Source organism: Bacillus rossius, chromosome 5, assembly GCF_032445375.1.
Source record: "Bacillus rossius redtenbacheri isolate Brsri chromosome 5, Brsri_v3, whole genome shotgun sequence".
NCBI classification, from domain to species: Eukaryota; Metazoa; Arthropoda; class Insecta; order Phasmatodea; family Bacillidae; genus Bacillus; species Bacillus rossius.
This window is the reverse complement of record NC_086333.1, coordinates 16,783,665-16,804,618: the sequence shown is the minus strand read 5'-3', so window position 1 is coordinate 16,804,618 and position 20,954 is coordinate 16,783,665. Positions and strand designations below refer to the sequence as shown.

Genomic DNA, 20,954 nt, shown 5'->3' with positions numbered 1-20,954 from the left:
CATATACTAAGATGAAGATTTCTAATATTTTTGTGGACACATAACAATAACAAACGTGGAAATTTATCAGTTTATGAGGATGAACTTAGCATATTACCATTTAAAGAAATCCTAAAGCAAACGATAAAAAAATAACATATGGCACCAGAAAGTTCCAAAGGAACAAATGTGATAGAATTTTTTCTGATTATTAATGTATCGATTGTTAGGGGAGGTTTTAAATAAGATGAATGCCAGTTTTTTCCGGATTTATGAGAATTCAATTCTCAGTTTTTTGAATTGTATCCTCCAAGATAATTGTTCAGATAAAAAAAGTGATTCCAGAAGAATTAAGATATTCGTTACTTTATAACACATACACTTATCATCACACAAATGGCACGTATTGAAAAATCTTACTCAAAGTTTGAAAGGTGATAAAATCAAATTAAAAAAATTGGTTGTCTGTAAAGTCGGTTTACAGACGATAGTTTAATGTGACAACGTCATAACAAAACATTGATGAAATGATTGATCCAGAAGAAAATTAAATATCATATTCGGCCTGAGACTGAGCCGTAATAGGTTTTTGCAACCAAACCAGTTAGGCATTAAAAATATTATATTCTTTGAGGAAATTTTTTTTTTTAAATTTTTCTTTTCTTTTGTATGATAAAATCTACCTCTGCATAATTTTATGAATAAAATTGAATCATTTTTATTGAATTATCACTATTTTGTATGGATACAAAGAAGTGAAATGAAATGTACAATTTAATTAATAAATTTACTTTTATTTGCATTCATTAATTCAAATATAATTATTACTTTTGAAATGTTGCTTGCGCCGTATTTATTTTTACAAGTACAAAAAAAAATTTCGCAGCTGTCGGTATTTGAACCAACAACCTTTGCATTGGATTTTAGCGATGTTGGCCGCACGGCCACGAGGCCATACTTAAAATATAATAGTTTCAGATGTTTTATACTTATTTATAAAAATTTTGTTCACGGTAGGGGAATAATTTTATTTCGTTTTTATAACACGACTTTATAACAAATACGCATCCCAAATACACCAAACTTATTTATAATGTGTTCCAATATTTTTTAAAACATTGTGCAAAAAATCCCGGGTGTAATTTGAATTATTATGTGTAACTGTAAAACACCATCGTTGGTTCAAAACGTATTTTAATATTTAACATTATTTTTAAATAACCGTACCGATTCTGCTGAAAATCGGTGGGCGATCGTTAAATTACATAATATTAATAATTAAAACGACGAAAATATGATTGAAAAGTCAAATCGATGGTTGTTCCAATCGAGTGGAAGAGAGATGCCACGCATGCGTACAATGAGCAAACAGGACACATTCGTAGTGGAACATCCGTAGTGGGACACTTTTTCGTGCGTGCAGCCGGCGTTCATCGATTTATTAGATGTTGTCACGTCAAAAATAAATAAATATTATGTATTTTAGTTTATCAGAGTTTAAAAATGATTGAGGTCTGGACTTCTCGCCGGCCACTGCGTAACCGGGATTTCAACCTCTTCCAGATAATTTTTTATGATTAATCCATGTGGAAACGAGCAATATGTGCCTTAATGTGAACCCATCGCCAAAAAAACCAAATTTGGGATCACATTCTCTTGTACGATATCTGGGACGTATCGATGGGCAGCGCCAGTCCAGGAAATGCACACAAGATCGGTCTTGTCGATGGAAATCCCACCCAGAACATACATGAGTCATCTCCATATTCCACTGTCTCATCAGTAAAGTCTTCGGCGAACCGTTTGCCTTGCCTTCGGTATACTCTTCTTCGCCTGTCGTTGCAGAATAGACACACCCTTCTCTCATCCGAGAAGAACATAGTCGTCCATTGGTCGAGAGTCCAATTAACGTGCTCACGGGTGAACACAACCGTTCCCTGCGATGCTGTGCCATCAATTTCGAGGCCGTAGCATGTATTCGAGCCATAATTTTCTTTTCTCGCAACCTTCTTCTAACCGTAGAGAGGGTTACATTAGTCCTGCGAGTGGCGTAGAGTTGCTGTTGCATTGGAGAACCGTCTGCACACAGACGTCGAGACCATAAAGCGATTTTCTCTTTCGGATGTGCAGCGTCATGATTCTGATCCACACCTCCGGATAAAGCAACCAGTTTCTTGAAACCGTTGGAAAACCCGTTGGGTAGTTGTATTGGCTTGGGGAAACTTACACTTTAAACTTATTTTCGAAGATGTACGATTTTTGTGATGCTGAGTATATTTATTACCCTGCAGTGGCAGTTATGAAGGAAATAGCTAAACAGGCGCCCTTGTTGGTGGCTGGGACACGGCACAGTCAACCCTGCACTAGGAACACGGTGCACTGACGACACTGCTGTGTTGCAGTACGAGCCGCGCGAGGACTGGTGCCCGCTGCAGCACTTCGAGGTGTGGCTGAGGGACAGCTGGCGCTGGGTGGTGTACGCGCGCACCTCCGACACGAGTGCCAACTTCACGGGGCTGCTGGCCGGCAGGAGACACCGCGCCAGAGTGCGCGCGGTCACCGTGCAGGGCCCCGCGCGCTTCTCGCGCACCGTGCTGGTGACCACCAGCGACCAAGGTGCCTCCTCCACGCCGAGCCCCGAGCTGGGAGCCCGGCGCTAGACGCCTCCCCAGCAGTGCCCGAACCAGCATGCTTTGTAATGCGATTCCCATGACTTACCACTGGCTATCTGCTCGATTCCAATAGGATGCATGGCCCCTAACATCGTCACCTTTTTGATCTACCTATCACATATAATCTGTAAGACAGCAAAGTGAAGTAAAAGAAATTAAGAGAAATCGCGAATAGTGTATTCTAATAATACATAGGTAAATTTATAATAAAACTTTGAAAAATGTTTCGGGTTTATTTATATTAAACCTGAAACATTACAAAATCTTAATTTGAACAAATAAGTAGTTCACAAAATAATTTAAATTTTATTCATTTCTTTTACGAAAAACCCACATCCTATTCGTAAAACTCACTCACAAAAAAATAAGGACATGATGCCGCGTATGTGACCGTTTTTAATAAAATTTTGCTAACTATGTGAAATGGAAATAAAATTTAATGGACGAAGTTGAGCGTAAAGACGAAATTCAGGCCCCTTAAATTATATCCTTAGGGCCTAGTAATATAGCCGCAATATGGAATGTTGTTTCCAGGAAAGCTTGTCAAACCACTGGCAGTAAGGTCAATGATTAACTCCAAGATCTTGTACGTAAGATATAACACACTGTCACAATCTCTGCGGACTTCTAGAAGTGTGTTAAAGTCCAGCTAACTTTTTGTTTGTCAAACCTCAGCCCATCTCGCTTCGTCAAAAGTATTCACAAAAATACTATTCAGAAGGCGTGAAAGTAAAGTAGATAAGAAACTCACTGTTTGTTTTTGGGAATTTTTGGGGCAAAAAGAAGCAATCCTCTCCACGAGAACTACTCACAAAAGGTTGAAAAAGAATAAGAACAGAAAAATCACTTTTATAGATTTTGAAAATATATTTGACAAATATGATTAAGGAGTGTAGTTTATGTGCTAAAGAGTGTACAATCCACAAAAAGGCGAAAGCACTGTGGAGCCTCTATCGGGTGGAAAGATCCAGGGTGAGATGTGGCCAGGGGAAGTAGGAGACTGGAACAGTCAGGGTTTGCGGCAGGACTGCTCCCTTTCCCCGTCCTTATTTGCACACACATCCAGGTAGCTCTGGATGAAGCAAGGTTACGGCTCGGAAGACGAGGTGGTGAATGGGTACGAGGCTGATAGTGTGAGCTGATAACATTCTTCTGGCAGGGCATGACGAAGCCCTGAAAGTAATGCTGAATGTTGTGGTGGAAATCCTGAGCACCTGGCATAACATGAAAATGGAAAAATAGGAAAACAAAGATGTTAACAGTGAGCGAGAACAGATATGTAGTGTAAATTAAATAATAAATATATGTTTAGGTTATTAAAATGTTATTTTCTTATAGTTATGTATCAGATGTTCTTAAATATTGAAATTATATTATTAAAATAATTTTAATAAATGAGAGAAGTAGTTTAAGCAGAAATGCTTCTGTTTCAGTTCCTGAAATGGTACTAAATTTGCACCAGTCAATTGCAAAGGGCCGCACCATAGAGATCAAATGGAAAGAGCCGCGATTCACAGCTGGGATAATTAAGCACTACATCGTAATTTATAAGGTAAGTAACGATACTCCATTTAAATGATAAATGCCATTTTTATTTTGGTTTTTAAACTGCTTGTCGAGAAGAGCCGCTCTCAAACTGGTTTGAAATGCTATTGTAACAGCATTTCCAAAAATATCATATTAGCCATAAAAATATAAATGATAATATTTTATTTTTTTAAATTAGTTTTCAAGCGTTTTCTAAAGATTAATATTTATTTTAAATTCTTCTAACATATTATTACGCATTACTAGATTTATCTACATATGCACAGTGGGCAAGAGGTTGTTGGAGCTTTTTACTAAAAATCTTTACCCAGGTTCCGCTAAGGAACGCTAAAGTTTAGAGTATATCTTATACGACCACATAAAGAATGTGGTGTTTCACCATTATGAAATCAGTTTCTGTAGAATTCTAATAACCAGAAAATCATTTTAAAAAATTTAATTTAAATTTTAGGTTGTTAGTTAAAATTTTAATCATGTGACTTATATGAACAATCCCATTTTAAATAAATTTATAAATACCAATTTTTTATTAATCAAATAGCATTCCATTTCAAATTTTTGCATTTAAAAATTACGGAATTTGATCATGTTTCAAATCCACAAATCTTACAAAACGAGTATCTCTATCTACAAAAATATTTCGAAGAGAACTGCACACGTTTTCCTGAAGAACAAATAATAAAAAAAAATTCGTCATTCTACTTTGAATCAGTAGTTAAACCTATGAAATTTGTTTTACAAAATTATTGCTAAAATATATTTAATCAAAATATATACTTTAAACTATGCCATCTAGAAGACCTTTAATGTTATATATTAAAATTAACAAATTAAAAAAAATGTTTCTAATAAATTTGTTTTAGAATTGCAAAAACCAGATAAACACTGATAGTATCACAGATTAAAGTTGTTATAGTAAAATCTGTTTTTTTTTCTAATCACATCTTAACCAAATTCAAGAAGAGACCACTATTGTCAGCGCAAATTATTGTGGCTGGCAAACATGTGTGCTGCTGGGATGGTAACAAAGAGGTGTCGTGCACCTCTAACTTGGTTAATGCCACTGCGTTGATAGCCTGTAATATAGATAGGTGCGAGTTTGCGACGGTCACGCAACAATGAAATATTCCATGTGGAGAAAATAAAATACCTAATATATATTAATATTTTGCAATGTTACTAAAAGGAAACAAAAAAGAAATATTTTAAAGTTATACTTCTTTAAGCGCGTAATGAAAAAATTATGAGAGTGAAATTTTAAGATGCGCGCGCATCAATGCAACACAAAATTAACAGGTTGAAGCTGCGCGCGCACCATGTGACGACATTTTCACAGGAAGATGGCGGACCCACGTGTATGAACATAAAAGCCACATTAGGGGACATACCAAACGTATTGGTGTGCCAAATGAAACTTTATGATAGTGAAATTACCTTGGAATTTATTTTGGTAAACTTAAATAGTCATAATAAAGAGTAAATACCAAGGTTTAAAAAAACCACATTATTTTGGTTTTACATCAAACATAATACACATTTTCCTCTTAAACTTCTGTCAGAGAAGTGGTTATGTTGTTTTTTTTTTTTTTACTGAAAGTATTAAGTTTTGTTGTATTTGTTTTTAAACTTGTTTAAACAATAAAAAAATAACAAAAAAGTTATACTGTGCGGTCAATATGCTGAAGGGCCGTGGTTGAAATCTCGGTGGTAAGTTTTTTTTTTTACTTTTTTTGATGTTATACTTCTTTAGGCGCGTTATGAAAAAATGATGAGTGTAAAATTTTAAGATGCGCGCGCATCACTGTAACACAAAATAAACGGGTTGAAGTTGCCCGCTAAAGCGCTCATTAAGTCTCGAAAAAAAGCTACCAACAAATTAGAAATATAACCTCTATTAGTTGCGCATGTTGGCACGCTCGTCGCCTTTGATCACTGTTTTCATATTTATAATATTTATCCACATGTTTCTTGTTTCTACATTCACAAGACATGTTTTAGTTTCATACAAGTGCGAATTATCTATGTGCTAATAAATTATATTCAGTAGTGATTTCAATTGAATATTTTGATTAATATTATTTACTATTCGTAAATATTAGTAAAAAAATTATGCTTTTATACTTTTTCAAGTGCTCCAATATAATTGAGGTTAGTTATTCGTATGTATTATTTATTTATATAAAATAAAATATTATTATTTAATATAATTATATAAATATTATTAATTATTAATTTTAAATATTTATAATTGGTTATTTAATATTTATAAAATAAAGAAATAAAATTAATAAAACATCTAATAAAAAATTTGTGATACAAATTAAAATCTAACATAAAATTAAAATATTAATTTTTAATATTTATTATTAAATATAATATAATAATAAATATTTATAAAAAATAAATGAACTAAATAAATGAAAACTTTTTGATAAATATGAAAAGTGAATATTAAATTAAGAAATTAATAAATATTTTAAAAATGAATAAACTTAAATAAATTTTTTGAATTTATTATTACATTTATTTATCTTATTTTCACATATTAAATAATCAATAATAAATATTTAAAATTTTGAATCTTATAATATTTAGTACTATTTATGTCATATATATTAATTATTCTCTAAATGTTTTTAATTTAATTTTTCAGATTTAAACTGAACTTTATTGTTTGTGTTGACTATCTTTTTCCAGCCCTTTTATTATTTTATTGTAATTAATTATTCGCATGCAATTAAAAACCATTTTTTAATGTTGCCTAACAAATATAACTACTCACGCGCGTACATAGTACACTCACCGATTTGTTTTTCAATATTTTCAGTTATTCAAAAATTTTTAATATATTTTTTAATCAATAATGTAAATATTTTTGACTTTAGAGTTTGATTGGCTATTAAGATTTATTAAAAAAAAATTCTTTAGCTCATTGACTTTGTACCGTGAGTGTTAAACTTTATTAGAGGTCAATTCATAGTAATTTTTTTTTAGTTTTCTGAATATTGTAAATTAAAACGTTTCTTTTATATAGGGAAACAATAGCTTTAGTGTAAGGTTTTGATTTTATAACCTTTTACTTTATTCATGTATCGATTAGCAAATGTGTTTTATGCAGTTTTTAAGAATATAGTGGCAGTGTATTTAAAAATTTTTACACGGTTTATATATAACCTTCATTATGAAGTCAATAAATACGTTTGTACACTCTATTTCTCTTAAAAATTATATAATTACCTGCAGTATGGGAAGCGCCAACATTTACGGATCTACCTAGGTTGCGCGGAGGGTGAGGAGGGCGGGGTAGTGACCATCATGGGTAAACATAGCCCCAGTTGTGGGGGGCATTGGCCCATGTCAACAGGTGGTTGATAAACATGTGAAATGTGGGTATTCAAACAAGTCGTGTAGTGAGGAGATGACGAAAGTGTATTCGTATATTGTAGGCAGCCATTTTGTCGTCTGCTGTCAATGGCCATCTTGTTTCAGAAGCTTGGAGGCAGGTGTTACTGCAGTCACCGATAGTATTATTGTTTGTACATAAATCCTGCAGTGGCTCGGGACCAAACCGAGAGACGCAGATAATATTGAGTTTAGAAAGCGGAGACTTTAGCCACTGGGGTTGAAGGTCAATTGGAGAATAAATAAAATAAAAATAAATTATATGATTTCAAAGGATATAGTGTTAATATAATATATAAGAGGGTGCACTATTTAAATGTCAAAATTACCTTGTAGAGGGTGACATATTTAGTTACAGCTGTTGCCACTAGAGTATGCAAGTGTCATCTGATAAAGAGTGCCATGTTAAAATTTTAAAAATTATTTCCTCAGAAATTGCCGGATTTAAATTTTGCAAAGTTACTTTTATATAACACCACTGTTGACCATCTTTTATGCAAGGGTTGTCTGTTGGGTGGTGGCATCTTTGATTAAAAGGTGTAGGCATGAAGACTATTCTCCTTCGTGCGGAGAGGTCACAAGGAAAGTTTTTAATGTGTTATATCTCCCGCCATATTGGGATGAAAGGGCACCATTTGGAATTGAGAGGTGTTATAGGCATACCATACATAAAGTATTATCTAAAAATCGGTTAAATAACATTTTTAGGGGAATCTATTTTATCTCCTTTTTTTATGAATATGCTTATAAGGCGAGCTCATAGTGCTAGCTCTGTGTTAATGGGATACTATGATTTTTAAAGGGGATATTTTTAAAAATAAAAGCCATACTGTGATCAATAAAAAAGTAACTTTACATTTATATATCCATATGTTAGCTTATAAATATAAATGGTGCGATTATGTTTATTCCTCTCAAAGCATAGTAACTATTTGCTTCCATTCTGTTTTACTGCTAAAGTGTTAAAAAAAATTGTGTATAAATTCTCTCTTCTGGTAAAGGCATAAGAATACTCAGCTATGTGTTGTGCAAGCTGTCATAAAATTGCGACTTCCAAGGAGATTAAACTATTTCTTATTTCTTTAAAGTAACCACTTAGCAAAGCATAAGTTCAATTTCATCACACAAAATTTAGTTTCAAGTACTGTAGAGTAGTTCTTTATGGCAGAACAGAAAACATGTGGTTTTACTACTAGTCTTGAGGCATGCGTCTGTTGGTTGCGGGAAAAAATTGTTGCCAGCACCTTCTTGGCAACTGCTGGTCTGCACCTTCGCACCTTACGAAGTGTCCTAATACACCCGCAGACAGCCGAGACCTAGACGTAGCCAGCTCCAACCAGCATTTTCAAGCTTCAATGTTGAATAAAACAAAAGTAAATGAAATAATTAATAGACATTCCTCGCTCATCATGAGTAAAAATTAAGGATTCTGAGTCATCTAGATTTGAACCATGTACTTTTTGTCTAGAAATCCTTTCTCAGAAAATAAGAAACTTCAGATATTTATTTTCAGTTATTTTATATAATCTTTGCTAACTAGAATTTCCCGGGCTTAAAAAATGCCTTGTATAACATGACCATTCAGATTAGCCATATAACGCATTCGAGGGAAAATCTTCCTATATGTTGGTACTTTGATAATTTTGTGTGGGCAGTTAGTAGTATGAATCTTTCAAAAATATTATTGTGTCCTTAATTACGAATGTAGGCTTCCACAACAGAATAAAGTCTTCTTGAATAAATTTTCTTAACAGTCGTGTAACTGTTCGTAGCAAAGAATTATCATTTACCGGTACTTTATTTGATGGTATACCAATTCATCTGTAAAACCTGGAGTTATAAACATGTACAGGTAGAACCTCCAGCCAAAGCTTAAGCCACTTTTAATATCCGTGAGATGAAAATCGATTATATAAAAGATATTTCAAGGACATATTGAGCATTACTAACTACTTGTTTTTGCCCTGCTCTAAGTGGAATAATATTTTGTATCATTTAACTTTATTATTATTTTTAATTTTTATAATATGCGGATCTTGTATCACTATGAATATTCTTAAAAGGCCCCAACTTCTTTATTAAACAATCCCGCACTGAGCTCTATACATATTGCAACATATCACAATTCCTGCCAATCTTCAAGAATTGATAAGACTTCGTTATTGTGTACTGTGTGGTCGGCCCTGCGTGGCCAACATCAAAGTTATGCAACCGTTAAATTTGAATCGTAAGTAAAGGGGCTCCGAAAACAGGCTTCAGTTTGAGGAGTGAGGAAGGGTTCAATGACCGACCATCATGATGTCACTGTGTCACTGCTAGGATATGATACGATACTGCGAAAGTTTAGTCTTAGTCAGAAAATTGATTACGAGAAATGACACCATATTTTTTTTAAAATCCAAATTATTTATTATATTTTCAATTGCATACACATGGAAGTAAAACATGTTAATATTGTAGATATGTAGCCGGCTTCCCTCAGTAGTTAGAGTGTGGTCAGTACTACGTTGAGTTTTTAATAGTTTCCTACACTACGCAAAGCAATTAAAAGTCATAACCTTTCGACAATTATATTAAGATACTAGCTGCCCGACCCGGCTTCGCACGGCTATACTAATGGAAAAAAATTAAAGCCACATATCCCATTTACAGTAATGATAAATAAAAAAAATTCAGTGAAAATGTGTTACAATGCTGTATAATGTACCGGAGAGAAAATGAATAGCACCGATGGTTTCCCGACTTGTGCACGCAACGTACAACTGATGTACCCGTACTTCGCTACGGCAGTCTACAGGCAGATCACTCTTGCGCCGCTCATTAAACATGCCCCACCTTGTGGGTACGCCACTGCCGCGCGATGCCCGTTGCCATGGAGACGCAGAAGGCATGAACAATGCAAAATCCTGTTCTCATGCAGACAAAGTACCCACTGTTGCCTGGTTTTAACCACCCATGGGATCTAATTTTCGGAAAATGTCATCCTGCGTAACATAAGGAAATTTACTGTGAAGTTTCAAGTCTGTAAAATATATATACTTGAAAAAAAGTGCACTAAAAAACAAATTAAACACAGAGAGAGGAAAAAAACAATAGTTTAGGTTTGCGATTTAAAGTGATAAAAAGTATTTAAATACTAATTGAACTCTTACGAGGGTACTGATTGCTTCGTTGTTAATATCACACGGGTGTTTTTTACTTGTATGGGAAACTTAGAAATGATAAGGCATCTAGTGCGTGGCAACAATGTTAATAGGCAATAGAAAATAAACTTCTAGCGCCTGCGGCATTGTCAACACACACTTCGTACGTGTACTGCATATTGTATCTAAGCCCCTCCAACGCATTTGATTCTAAATTGGACTTTTAGTAAGGATCCCTAATATTATTGATAATATAATATAGTCTATAGCCTTCCTCGATAAATGTACTATCCAACACTGAAATAATTTTTCAAATCGGACCAGTGGTTCCTGAGATTAGCGCGTTCAAACAAACAAACAAACAAACTCTTCAGCTTTATAATATTAGCAGGGCCGCAACTAGGGGGGAGCAAGCGGGTCATACGCCCCGGGCGCAAAGCTGTGGGGGTGCCGAAATCGCTTGCATTGTAATTCCTACTACAACTGGTAACTGGTAAAAAGTTTTTTAACTTGCATGCCAGGAATGTCTAATCTGATTTACAATATAATGTCTGAACATATTTATTTTAAAATACTCTGAGAAAAATGTTAAGTTCATCATTAACATAAAAAATTGTAAAGGGAGAAGTTAGAACGTTTTAATGCGTCCTCTATACGAATACAGTACAATGTTGTCAGAGAGGGTGGTACCACTGGCTGTGAGGAAGCAGTGGCGATGGAATAATGAATGCCTTAAAATCCCGGTTTCAGGCTCTTCAAGCAATTAATGACAAGTTTAGCTTTTTAAATGGGAATAACATCTACAAAATGGAAGTTAAAGATTTTAAGACTGCAGCCAAATGGTTGTCTGAAACATACAAAGATGACATCAATGGAGAAGAAATAGTTCAAGAAATGGAAAGTTTTAAACATCACGCCTTGGCAGTTGATGACACTATGAAAACAGCATCTGCAGCGACTCTCTTGAAGCTCATTCACGAACTTAGAATTGAAGAAGGATATCCATACCTGACCACAGCCCTTAAGATATTTCTTACTCTTCCTGTAACAGTTTTCAGGCGAAAGAAGTTTCAGCAAATTGAAAATTGTAAAAAAATTGTTAAAGTAATAGTATGAGGCAAGACAGACTGTCGTCGAATTTGAGCATTATTTCCATAGAACACAAGAGACCATCCTCTATTTGCTATGCTGGTATCATAAAAATCTTTGCTGCAAGAAGGTCTCGCAAGTTGAATTTTAATCTTTAAAAAACATTTATGACGACAATTTAATGAACAAGTCTAGTGATTATACGGACTACTTTATGGACATAGTGGGTTCATGCATGGAAGTTACAGTAGCACAGAAACTATTACATGTAGGTATGGACCATTTTTCCGTGGGTGGTATGGTATGTGCAAAAAAGATGTGGGGGGGGGGGGGGCATGAATACATTCATGCCCCGGGTGCTAGAGACTCTAGTTGCGGCCCTGAATATTAGTATAGATTACAATGTCGTGTAATCAATCGCCTCTGCTGTTGTCATCTTCCTTTGCATGTTTATTATAATTTTTTCAGGTTATCTGAATTCTTCTGTTTTACACCGTATTCAAAGTCACTATCATCATCGGCCCAGTGACCATTATAAGAACCATTGTAATAATTAATTTATTACATAATTTCCATCTTTTTGGTCTCAGTGCATTTGTCGCGTACACTGAGACCACTTTCTAAATATTTTGGTAATTTTTTATTTAATTTTTTATTTAATTTTTATTGACTTGATTTAATTTGCACATTTTTCCAGGAATATAGTTATTTCGTGCGCCATAAATGTGAGCGATTTGAGCCTTGTCACACGTAGTAGTATATAACAATATGTACTGCGCCAGGGTTCAGGTGAGGAGCCGAGGAGCCGACTGCCATCTTGGATTATAATGTCATGGCGGTCATCTTGGATGACCTTGCCCTTTGACCTTGACCTTTGACCTTGGAAGCCTCCATTTGGTTTTTCGCCATTTTGAATTATGATGTCACTGTTTCAATTTCCGTTACGTCTGCCATCTTGAAAATTATTATTTATGAACCGATTTTAATGAAGAAAATATTAAAATTCATAAAAATATTTAATCGGTTGAATTAAAAAAAAGGTATAAAAAATTATTAAAAAATATTTTATAAAAAACGTACAATTATGCCATAGAGCTCGAAGTCCTAGGTTCGAACTAGACGAGATCCAAAAAAGATGGCGATAGGTCCTTCCCCCATGGAGGCCACCAGCAGACTGACCCCCTAACACTTTGACCAATGCATATAACACCCAACCTTCCCCCTTCCCCCCTCCCCCACCACACATTCTCACCCCAACAAAACTCCCCCCTTCCCCACCCCCTTCCCGACTTTTTTTGGAATTTCCCCCCTCTCCTAAATATTAATTTCTCGTAATTTCCCCTCCACTTTCCCACCACCCTACACCACCCACCCAAAAATTTATCTTGGAATTTTTTCCCCTCTCTAAAATTTAATTTATATTTTTTTTTGCAATGAACCTACCACCACTTACCCTGCCCCAAATTATTGACCCCTCTACCCCCTAACCCTCCTCTTAACATATAAATACTGGCTACCAAAGGAGTTCATTCTCGTGTGCGCTCCACACAAACTACGCTACGTGTACAAATACCTCCCGGTGTACCTGCAACAAGACCCAGAAGTCCAAGACTGCCTACCATGCACCGAGTGCGACTGTGCCCGACACGCCCCACATGAGGTCATGGTGCAGGAAGCACCGAGAAGCTAGAAGCTCCTGAGTGCCAGACGTCCCGGCCTCCGTCAAGGCCCGCCTTGCAGAGTCAGCACCCTCGAGCCTTGCAGATACATCACGCTCCAGCAGCAGCAACGACGTCATGGTAGAGGTCAGCCTCACTCGAGTACCTGAGGCCTTACTTAAGGCGCTCGAATTTAAAGTCGGGAGCCGCAGAAGGGTATACCAACTAAATGCAGTGAGAAGTACGGTCCCTAGGCAAAAAAGAATGACCTGGATAATAATTGAAAACATCACTGCCTGTTTACTATTTAATATTCCTGCTTGGCATCGGCTTGGTACATTAAAATACAGAACCATTTACACAAAACTGCAGAAGATCTAGATCTCGCATTAAAGAAAAGGACATCTAATGTAATCACATATTATAAACACTATATTACGGGTAATTTTACAAACATTTAGAAAGGTTAAGTTTTTCCCTAACAGGTCCGTTGATTACACTCCTGGATGACGTAATAGTCTATAAAAGTTATTTAGGCACAATTCCCAATATTTTGGTCTAACCGGACTCTCGTTTCGACGTAATTATGCGAGTCTCACATCCCGCACCACAGCAACGTGATAAGTCTGGCTTGCAGTTTACGTAAATTCTCACGTAGCGTAAAAAGGAGAAGTAGAGTTTATTTCGCCACATTACGATTCAAGAAACTAGCAAGATAATGAATTTGAGTTTATGATCAGTCAAGTCTCTCTGCTCATTGTTTTTCCTTAAAAAACCAACCCGATCTCCGGTTGTTAATAGCGGTTGCGTCGAGGCTTACTTGTAGTTGCGCAGCATGGTGGACGATAACCCGGGCTGGGCACTGGTCGATGTGTAGGTAAATGGAACAGCCTTTTCCATTTTAGCAGCGGCGCAACACGCCTGCACCCGACGAGCCGAAGTCGACTCCACCAGCCGCCAGCACCGTCTCCCCGCTCGCCAGCCGCAGACCGTCGCAGGTTAACGCGTCACCATGACGTCATAAGGCTTCGCGCGCCGCGCGGTGTTGGCTCGCGGAAACACACACAAGCGCAGCGCCGTGAATGTCCGTAATGCTTATGTTTTAATCAATCTTCAGGACGAAAATGAACCAAGTGCCAAACAATCTATCATAACATATGATATAATTAATTACCAAATTAAAAGGAGGCGTGGCAAACGCCTCAATATCCCCCCCTTAAAAAAAAACTAAATTAACACCAAAAACCAAAGAAATTTAGGTAGCTTCGAGCCACTATAAGGCGAGAAAACGGGGAAGCACTCAAAACACGCCATTCAAACAAACGACCTCAAAGAAAAGCAAGAAGAAAAAGCACACAGTGGGAAAAAACACGCGAAGAAAAACACATGAGAGAGACAAAAAAAACAATGATTAAGACCAAACAATGCTTTGTGCCACTTTCCCGTTTACTCGTTAACAAACAGCAACATAATTCCTTACTAGGGGGTAGTAACCGTAATCCACCTCTGAGACACGTAAGGCGCAATAAGAAACCTACTCAGCAGCATTAGCCCTATACTTAAGTCGAGCAGCCACCCAAAAAGAAAACAAAAATTTAAAACCCCAAAAAAACTAACCAATACGACGATAAAAAAAACTTTTAGACCTCAAGTCAAACCCGACAGTCACGAGCGAAATGCCCTAAACGCCCACACCTAAAACACGTACCTCCCTTCTTAACTTTATTTGGCCCTCGCGAACTTTCACTACTTTTTCCCACCGCGCCTTGCATTAATTGCTTTTTGAACTGGAAACTGGTAAAACAAACGTTTTCCACCGCCACTGCCCACTCTAATAAATCTGACAACTTATGTGGCTTGTTCATGTAACACGACTCATGACGCACCTGTGGACAAACATTTTCGAGAACAAGACTAAGCCATTCCTCCTCAGTCTTACTCACTCCTAGTGCCTTCGCATAATCCAAAATCTCCTGCACATAATGCAAGACGGTTTCATTTAGCTCCTGAAATCTATAAACTTTACTCATAATTAATTTCTCACGAACCCGCCGAGGACAAAGCTTATTCCACAGCGCCTCCTTACAACTCTTTCTCCTTTCAAATGCGCCACAAACTTCTGTCTTAAAACATCTATGCTTTCGTCCGCACTGTGCTCGACTGACGCAGCTCTTAAATTAGTCATTATCTCCTCTTTATGTAATTTATATATCCAAGCCAATGCCATACTGGTGATATAAAAAATCAATAAGTATCTTAAACACCGAAAACTACCGCGTCTGCGACTCTGACCAGCAGAGTTGCGCAGTTTTGAGGCCTTACTTAAGGCGCTCGAATTTAAAGTCGGGAGCCGCAGAAGGGTATACCAACTAAATGCAGTGAGAAGTACGGTCCCTAGGCAAAAAAGAATGACCTGGATAATAATTGAAAACATCACTGCCTGTTTACTATTTAATATTCCTGCTTGGCATCGGCTTGGTACATTAAAATACAGAACCATTTACACAAAACTGCAGAAGATCTAGATCTCGCATTAAAGAAAAGGACATCTAATGTAATCACATATTATAAACACTATATTACGGGTAATTTTACAAACATTTAGAAAGGTTAAGTTTTTCCCTAACAGGTCCGTTGATTACACTCCTGGATGACGTAATAGTCTATAAAAGTTATTTAGGCACAATTCCCAATATTTTGGTCTAACCGGACTCTCGTTTCGACGTACTTATGCGAGTCTCACATCCCGCACCACAGCAACGTGATAAGTCTGGCTTGCAGTTTACGTAAATTCTCACGTAGCGTAAAAAGGAGAAGTAGAGTTTATTTCGCCACATTACGATTCAAGAAACTAGCAAGATAATGAATTTGAGTTTATGATCAGTCAAGTCTCTCTGCTCATTGTTTTTCCTTAAAAAACCAACCCGATCTCCGGTTGTTAATAGCGGTTGCGTCGAGGCTTACTTGTAGTTGCGCAGCATGGTGGACGATAACCCGGGCTGGGCACTGGTCGATGTGTAGGTAAATGGAACAGCCTTTTCCATTTTAGCAGCGGCGCAACACGCCTGCACCCGACGAGCCGAAGTCGACTCCACCAGCCGCCAGCACCGTCTCCCCGCTCGCCAGCCGCAGACCGTCGCAGGTTAACGCGTCACCATGACGTCATAAGGCTTCGCGCGCCGCGCGGTGTTGGCTCGCGGAAACACACACAAGCGCAGCGCCGTGAATGTCCGTAATGCTTATGTTTTAATCAATCTTCAGGACGAAAATGAACCAAGTGCCAAACAATCTATCATAACATATGATATAATTAATTACCAAATTAAAAGGAGGCGTGGCAAACGCCTCATACCATCAATATGTCGCTCTTTTTTGTCAATGTTCAGTGTCTTACGTCCCACCGGGGCTATATAATTAAGCAACTGGCAGTAATATCAGTCGTTGGTGGCGAAGAAGTCAAGACTAGTGTATACATTTATAAACCACCGTGTGACTGGTCTGAGCTAGACAGAAAGTCACAAAGCGAGTATCGTAAACTGACCTATGAAGTGAACCGACTCTCGTGGAATGAAGGTGAAGTGTGCTATGACCAAGTGAACTCTGTGCTACGTGACCTCGTCGAGCCTGAAGTCGACGTAGTCTATGTCCTCGGAGACGAACAGAAACATATTGTAAGAGAGCTGTGCAGTTCCGAGATAATAATAATTGATCTTAGCAGACAGGGCAACTGTATTTCCTTCAAAATATTGTTAAAGACTTACGTAAACCAAATTTAAAAGTGTGAAAATTATTATAAACGTTTTCACTGTGCCCATTGTAACACTCAAGTTTTTAAATGTTAGTTGTATGAACATCCTTATTACTTCAGTGATGTTTAATTATTTTTTTGTATTTGCAAAAATTTTTTGTCTGTTATTAGGTGGTGTGGGGGTGATGATGTAATGATGTAAATAAAATATATATAAACCAATGTAGTAGTATATAATAGCCGGAACTAGATCTGGCGCCGGCGCGTGGTGCCGGTGCCGGTGTCCGCCATCTTGGATTGTGACGTCACGGCGGCCATCTTGGATGGATGTGACCTTGACCTTTGACCTTGACCTTGACCCCGGCAGCCATTTTGGATCCGCCATCTTGGATCCGCCATTTTGGATTACGTCATTGTGTTCTAGAAAATTCCGGTGATGTGTTTTCCGCCATATTGGATGATGACGTCACCGTTGCAATTTCCGTTACGGCTGCCATCTTTAACTTTTTTATTTATTGTCCGATTTTAATGAATTTTTTTTTAAAAATTATAAAAAAATTAATTTAATAAAATTTTAATAAAATATTTATAAAAAATATACTTTTACGACACGGAGTTTGGAGTCCTCGGTTCGAACCCGGTGAGTGCAAAAAAAATTAAAAATGGCGACAGGCTCCTTCCTCAATAGTGGGTGCTAGCAGACTGACCCCCACCACTTCTTACCAACGCATATACGAACTTACACTCCCCCCCCCCTTCCTAAAAAAATTATTTTTCTCGCACATGACGACCAACCCCTCCCCTTTTTTAATTTATTATTATTTTTTCATCGTAATAGTCACCCTCCTCCACCACTCCCTCCCTCACCTTAACGTCATTCCCACCCCTACCCTCCTCCTCACCCCTATTCTACCTTTTAAAGTATAAATACCGGCCGCAGGACCCGGGAGCCTTCAGTTTTTGCCTCAGTTCCTCCTCACCAGCATCGTGGTCCTTGCAGCAACTAACATGTCAACGAAAAAATCAATCTATGACCCATGGATGCTGGAGTCCTCGACGCAAATACGTAGTGACGATATGAGCGATGAAGAAGACGAGGAAACGTACCTTCACAACTGGTATGACATCGAGTGCTGCAGACGACAGGGACGTCGCTGGTCGCGAGACGAGCCATGGGGTCGATCCCCCGATCGTGACCACTCACCAGTAGAGTCAGCCCGTCAAGTGTTTGGAGAGGTGGGCTCTCGTCAGTTCGTGAACCATGAACCATCACGTGAGGCGTCATTGTCCCACACCACCATTGCTGGTGCTGCACGAGAGCCTGATACATCTCGTGACGGATCTCCATCTTTGTCATCTCCCACACCGTCGAGACCATTAACGCCACTAACGTCAATTGCATCACGCCGAATGTCAAGTTCTGCAATGTCTACACCGTCGCCATCGCTACCTCATCATCATCCCGTGTCGAAGTGTACGGATAACCATCGCTCCATACCAGAGTCCACAGAAGAACAGTGATCTGCGTGACGACAAGTATAGCGTGAAATAGTTACAGTGTTCAAGTTTTGTCACTCCTGTTGCGTCAGTTATTGTTCCGTAGCTATATTAAAACTTTTTATTTGAATCAAGTGTGAACTAAATAATCATAATCAGCAGTGACTCAAAATTACGTGTTATATTTTTTATCACCCATAAATATTTATATGTGGTGTGTAAGACTATAAAGAAAATATACAATCAGAACTATATGTAATGAACTACACTTCATCATTGTAATGCGTCCTCTGTAATCGTCTGGTACCGGACGGGGAATTGTTGGAAATAAAATTAATCCAATTTATGTGTGTATGTTATATTATTCCGCAATCACTATACTAAATTAAAGTTTTAAAAAAAATATTAAATATTCTTGTTTCACTTTAAATACTATTAGTTATAAAAAAAAGTAGCAGGGAAAAGCGTCAATATAAAAGTTATTTACATTTATAAAAAAGTTCATATTTAAAATAATAAAGAGTTACACGTATAAAAAAATTGATATTTACAATAATTAGGTGTACATTTATAAAAAAGGGATACATAAAACAAATTTTTTTCTACATTTATAAAAACATCTACATGAATACAGTTCAGCAGTGCTAGGAGAGGAAACGAATGTATACCACGCATACGGTGGGTGATGACCACAAAGCACGTGCGTGTTCGTCTTAGGCGGAAGGAGTAGAAATTCGTAAGAGCATTTCCGCTCACCGACGGAAGCGATAGCCCCGCCTGCCCCTCCAGGACCGCATGGAGGGGGAAGCTACTATAATTTCTCCGTTGGACGCGCCAAGAAACACTGCGCGGAGGACGCCGCTCTGACCATGCACACAATTTACAGCAATTAAAAAATTTTACTATGTACATGAAACGAACGATCGACACACACATTCAACCATAACAAAAACCACAGGGAAAAAACACGCAATACACACAGGAAACGGAATGTACACACAGGAAAACGGAACGTACACACAGTACACACAGGAAACGGGACGTACACACAGGAAAACGAAATGTACACACAGGAAAACGAAATGTACAAACAGGAAAACGAAATGTACAAACAGGAAAACGAAATGTACAAACAGGAAAACGAAATGTACAAACAGGAAAACGAAATGTACACACAGGAAAACGAAATGTACACACAGGAAAACGAAATGTACACACAGGAAAACGAAATGTACACACAGGAAAACGAAATGTACAAACAGGAAAACGAAATGTACAAACAGGAAAACGAAATGTACAAACAGGAAAACGAAATGTACAAACAGGAAAACGAAATGTACAAACAGGAAAACGAGATGTACAAACAGGAAAACGAAATGTACAAACAGGAAAACGAAATGTACAAACAGGAAAACGAAATGTACAAACAGGAAAACGAAATGTACAAACAGGAAAACGAAATTTACACACAGGAAAACGAAATGTACACACAGGAAAACGAAATGTACAAACAGGAAAACGAAAGTACACACAGGAAATCGGAACGTACACACAGTACACACAGGAAACGGAACGACCACACATACAGTAGCGGAAACACAGACTTATTTGGAAATCAGGATACAAGAAATAAAACATACTTTTTTAAAATATAAATAATTCATTTTATTTTTCATTAGTACACACATGACAGTTAATCAAATGATTAATGTATGGAGCCAGCGTTCCGAAGTTCTTTAAGTATGATCGATACTTCCACGATATGCGAGTAGTTTCCTCTACGAACAGATGCCACCATCAGTCTTAGCCGGTCAACCAATATGTTTGGATCTTTCCATGATGTGGAATCAATCTCTTCTGCCACCATCATCCTTGCACGTTTATTATAAATATTCTGATCTCTGCTGTCCTCCGTTTTAACACCAACCTCAGGGTTACTTTCATCATCGAGCCAGTGATCATCACAAGCTTGATCAGATTTATTTATTATATCACGACGTTTCTATCGCTTCGGTCTCAGGACACCACCACATTCTTCGGTCTTGTCAGCTTTAGGTTCTGCATCACAGTCCTCGATCACGTCGCCAGCTTCAGAGTCACTGTAGCAATCACCGTAGAAGGCATCGTCTTCACCCAGATTACCGTATAAAAACTCGTTATCGTCGATGTCGAAGTGTCTGCATCGCCTTCATGCTTCCTTTTTAGGAGTCCATTATTT

At 37.4% G+C, this 20,954-nt stretch overlaps 1 protein-coding gene across 1 annotated transcript in view; it reads left to right on the top strand.

Annotated features, from left to right (window-relative positions):
* Positions 1-20,954, top strand: part of LOC134531616 (tenascin-R-like) — a 148,749-nt gene that overhangs the window by 103,899 nt on the left and 23,896 nt on the right. Inside the window, exons 10-11 of the mRNA XM_063367370.1 lie at positions 2,382-2,595; positions 4,085-4,203. Coding sequence (XP_063223440.1) covers positions 2,382-2,595; positions 4,085-4,203 — 333 coding nt within the window. The remainder of the gene's footprint in view (positions 1-2,381; positions 2,596-4,084; positions 4,204-20,954) is intronic.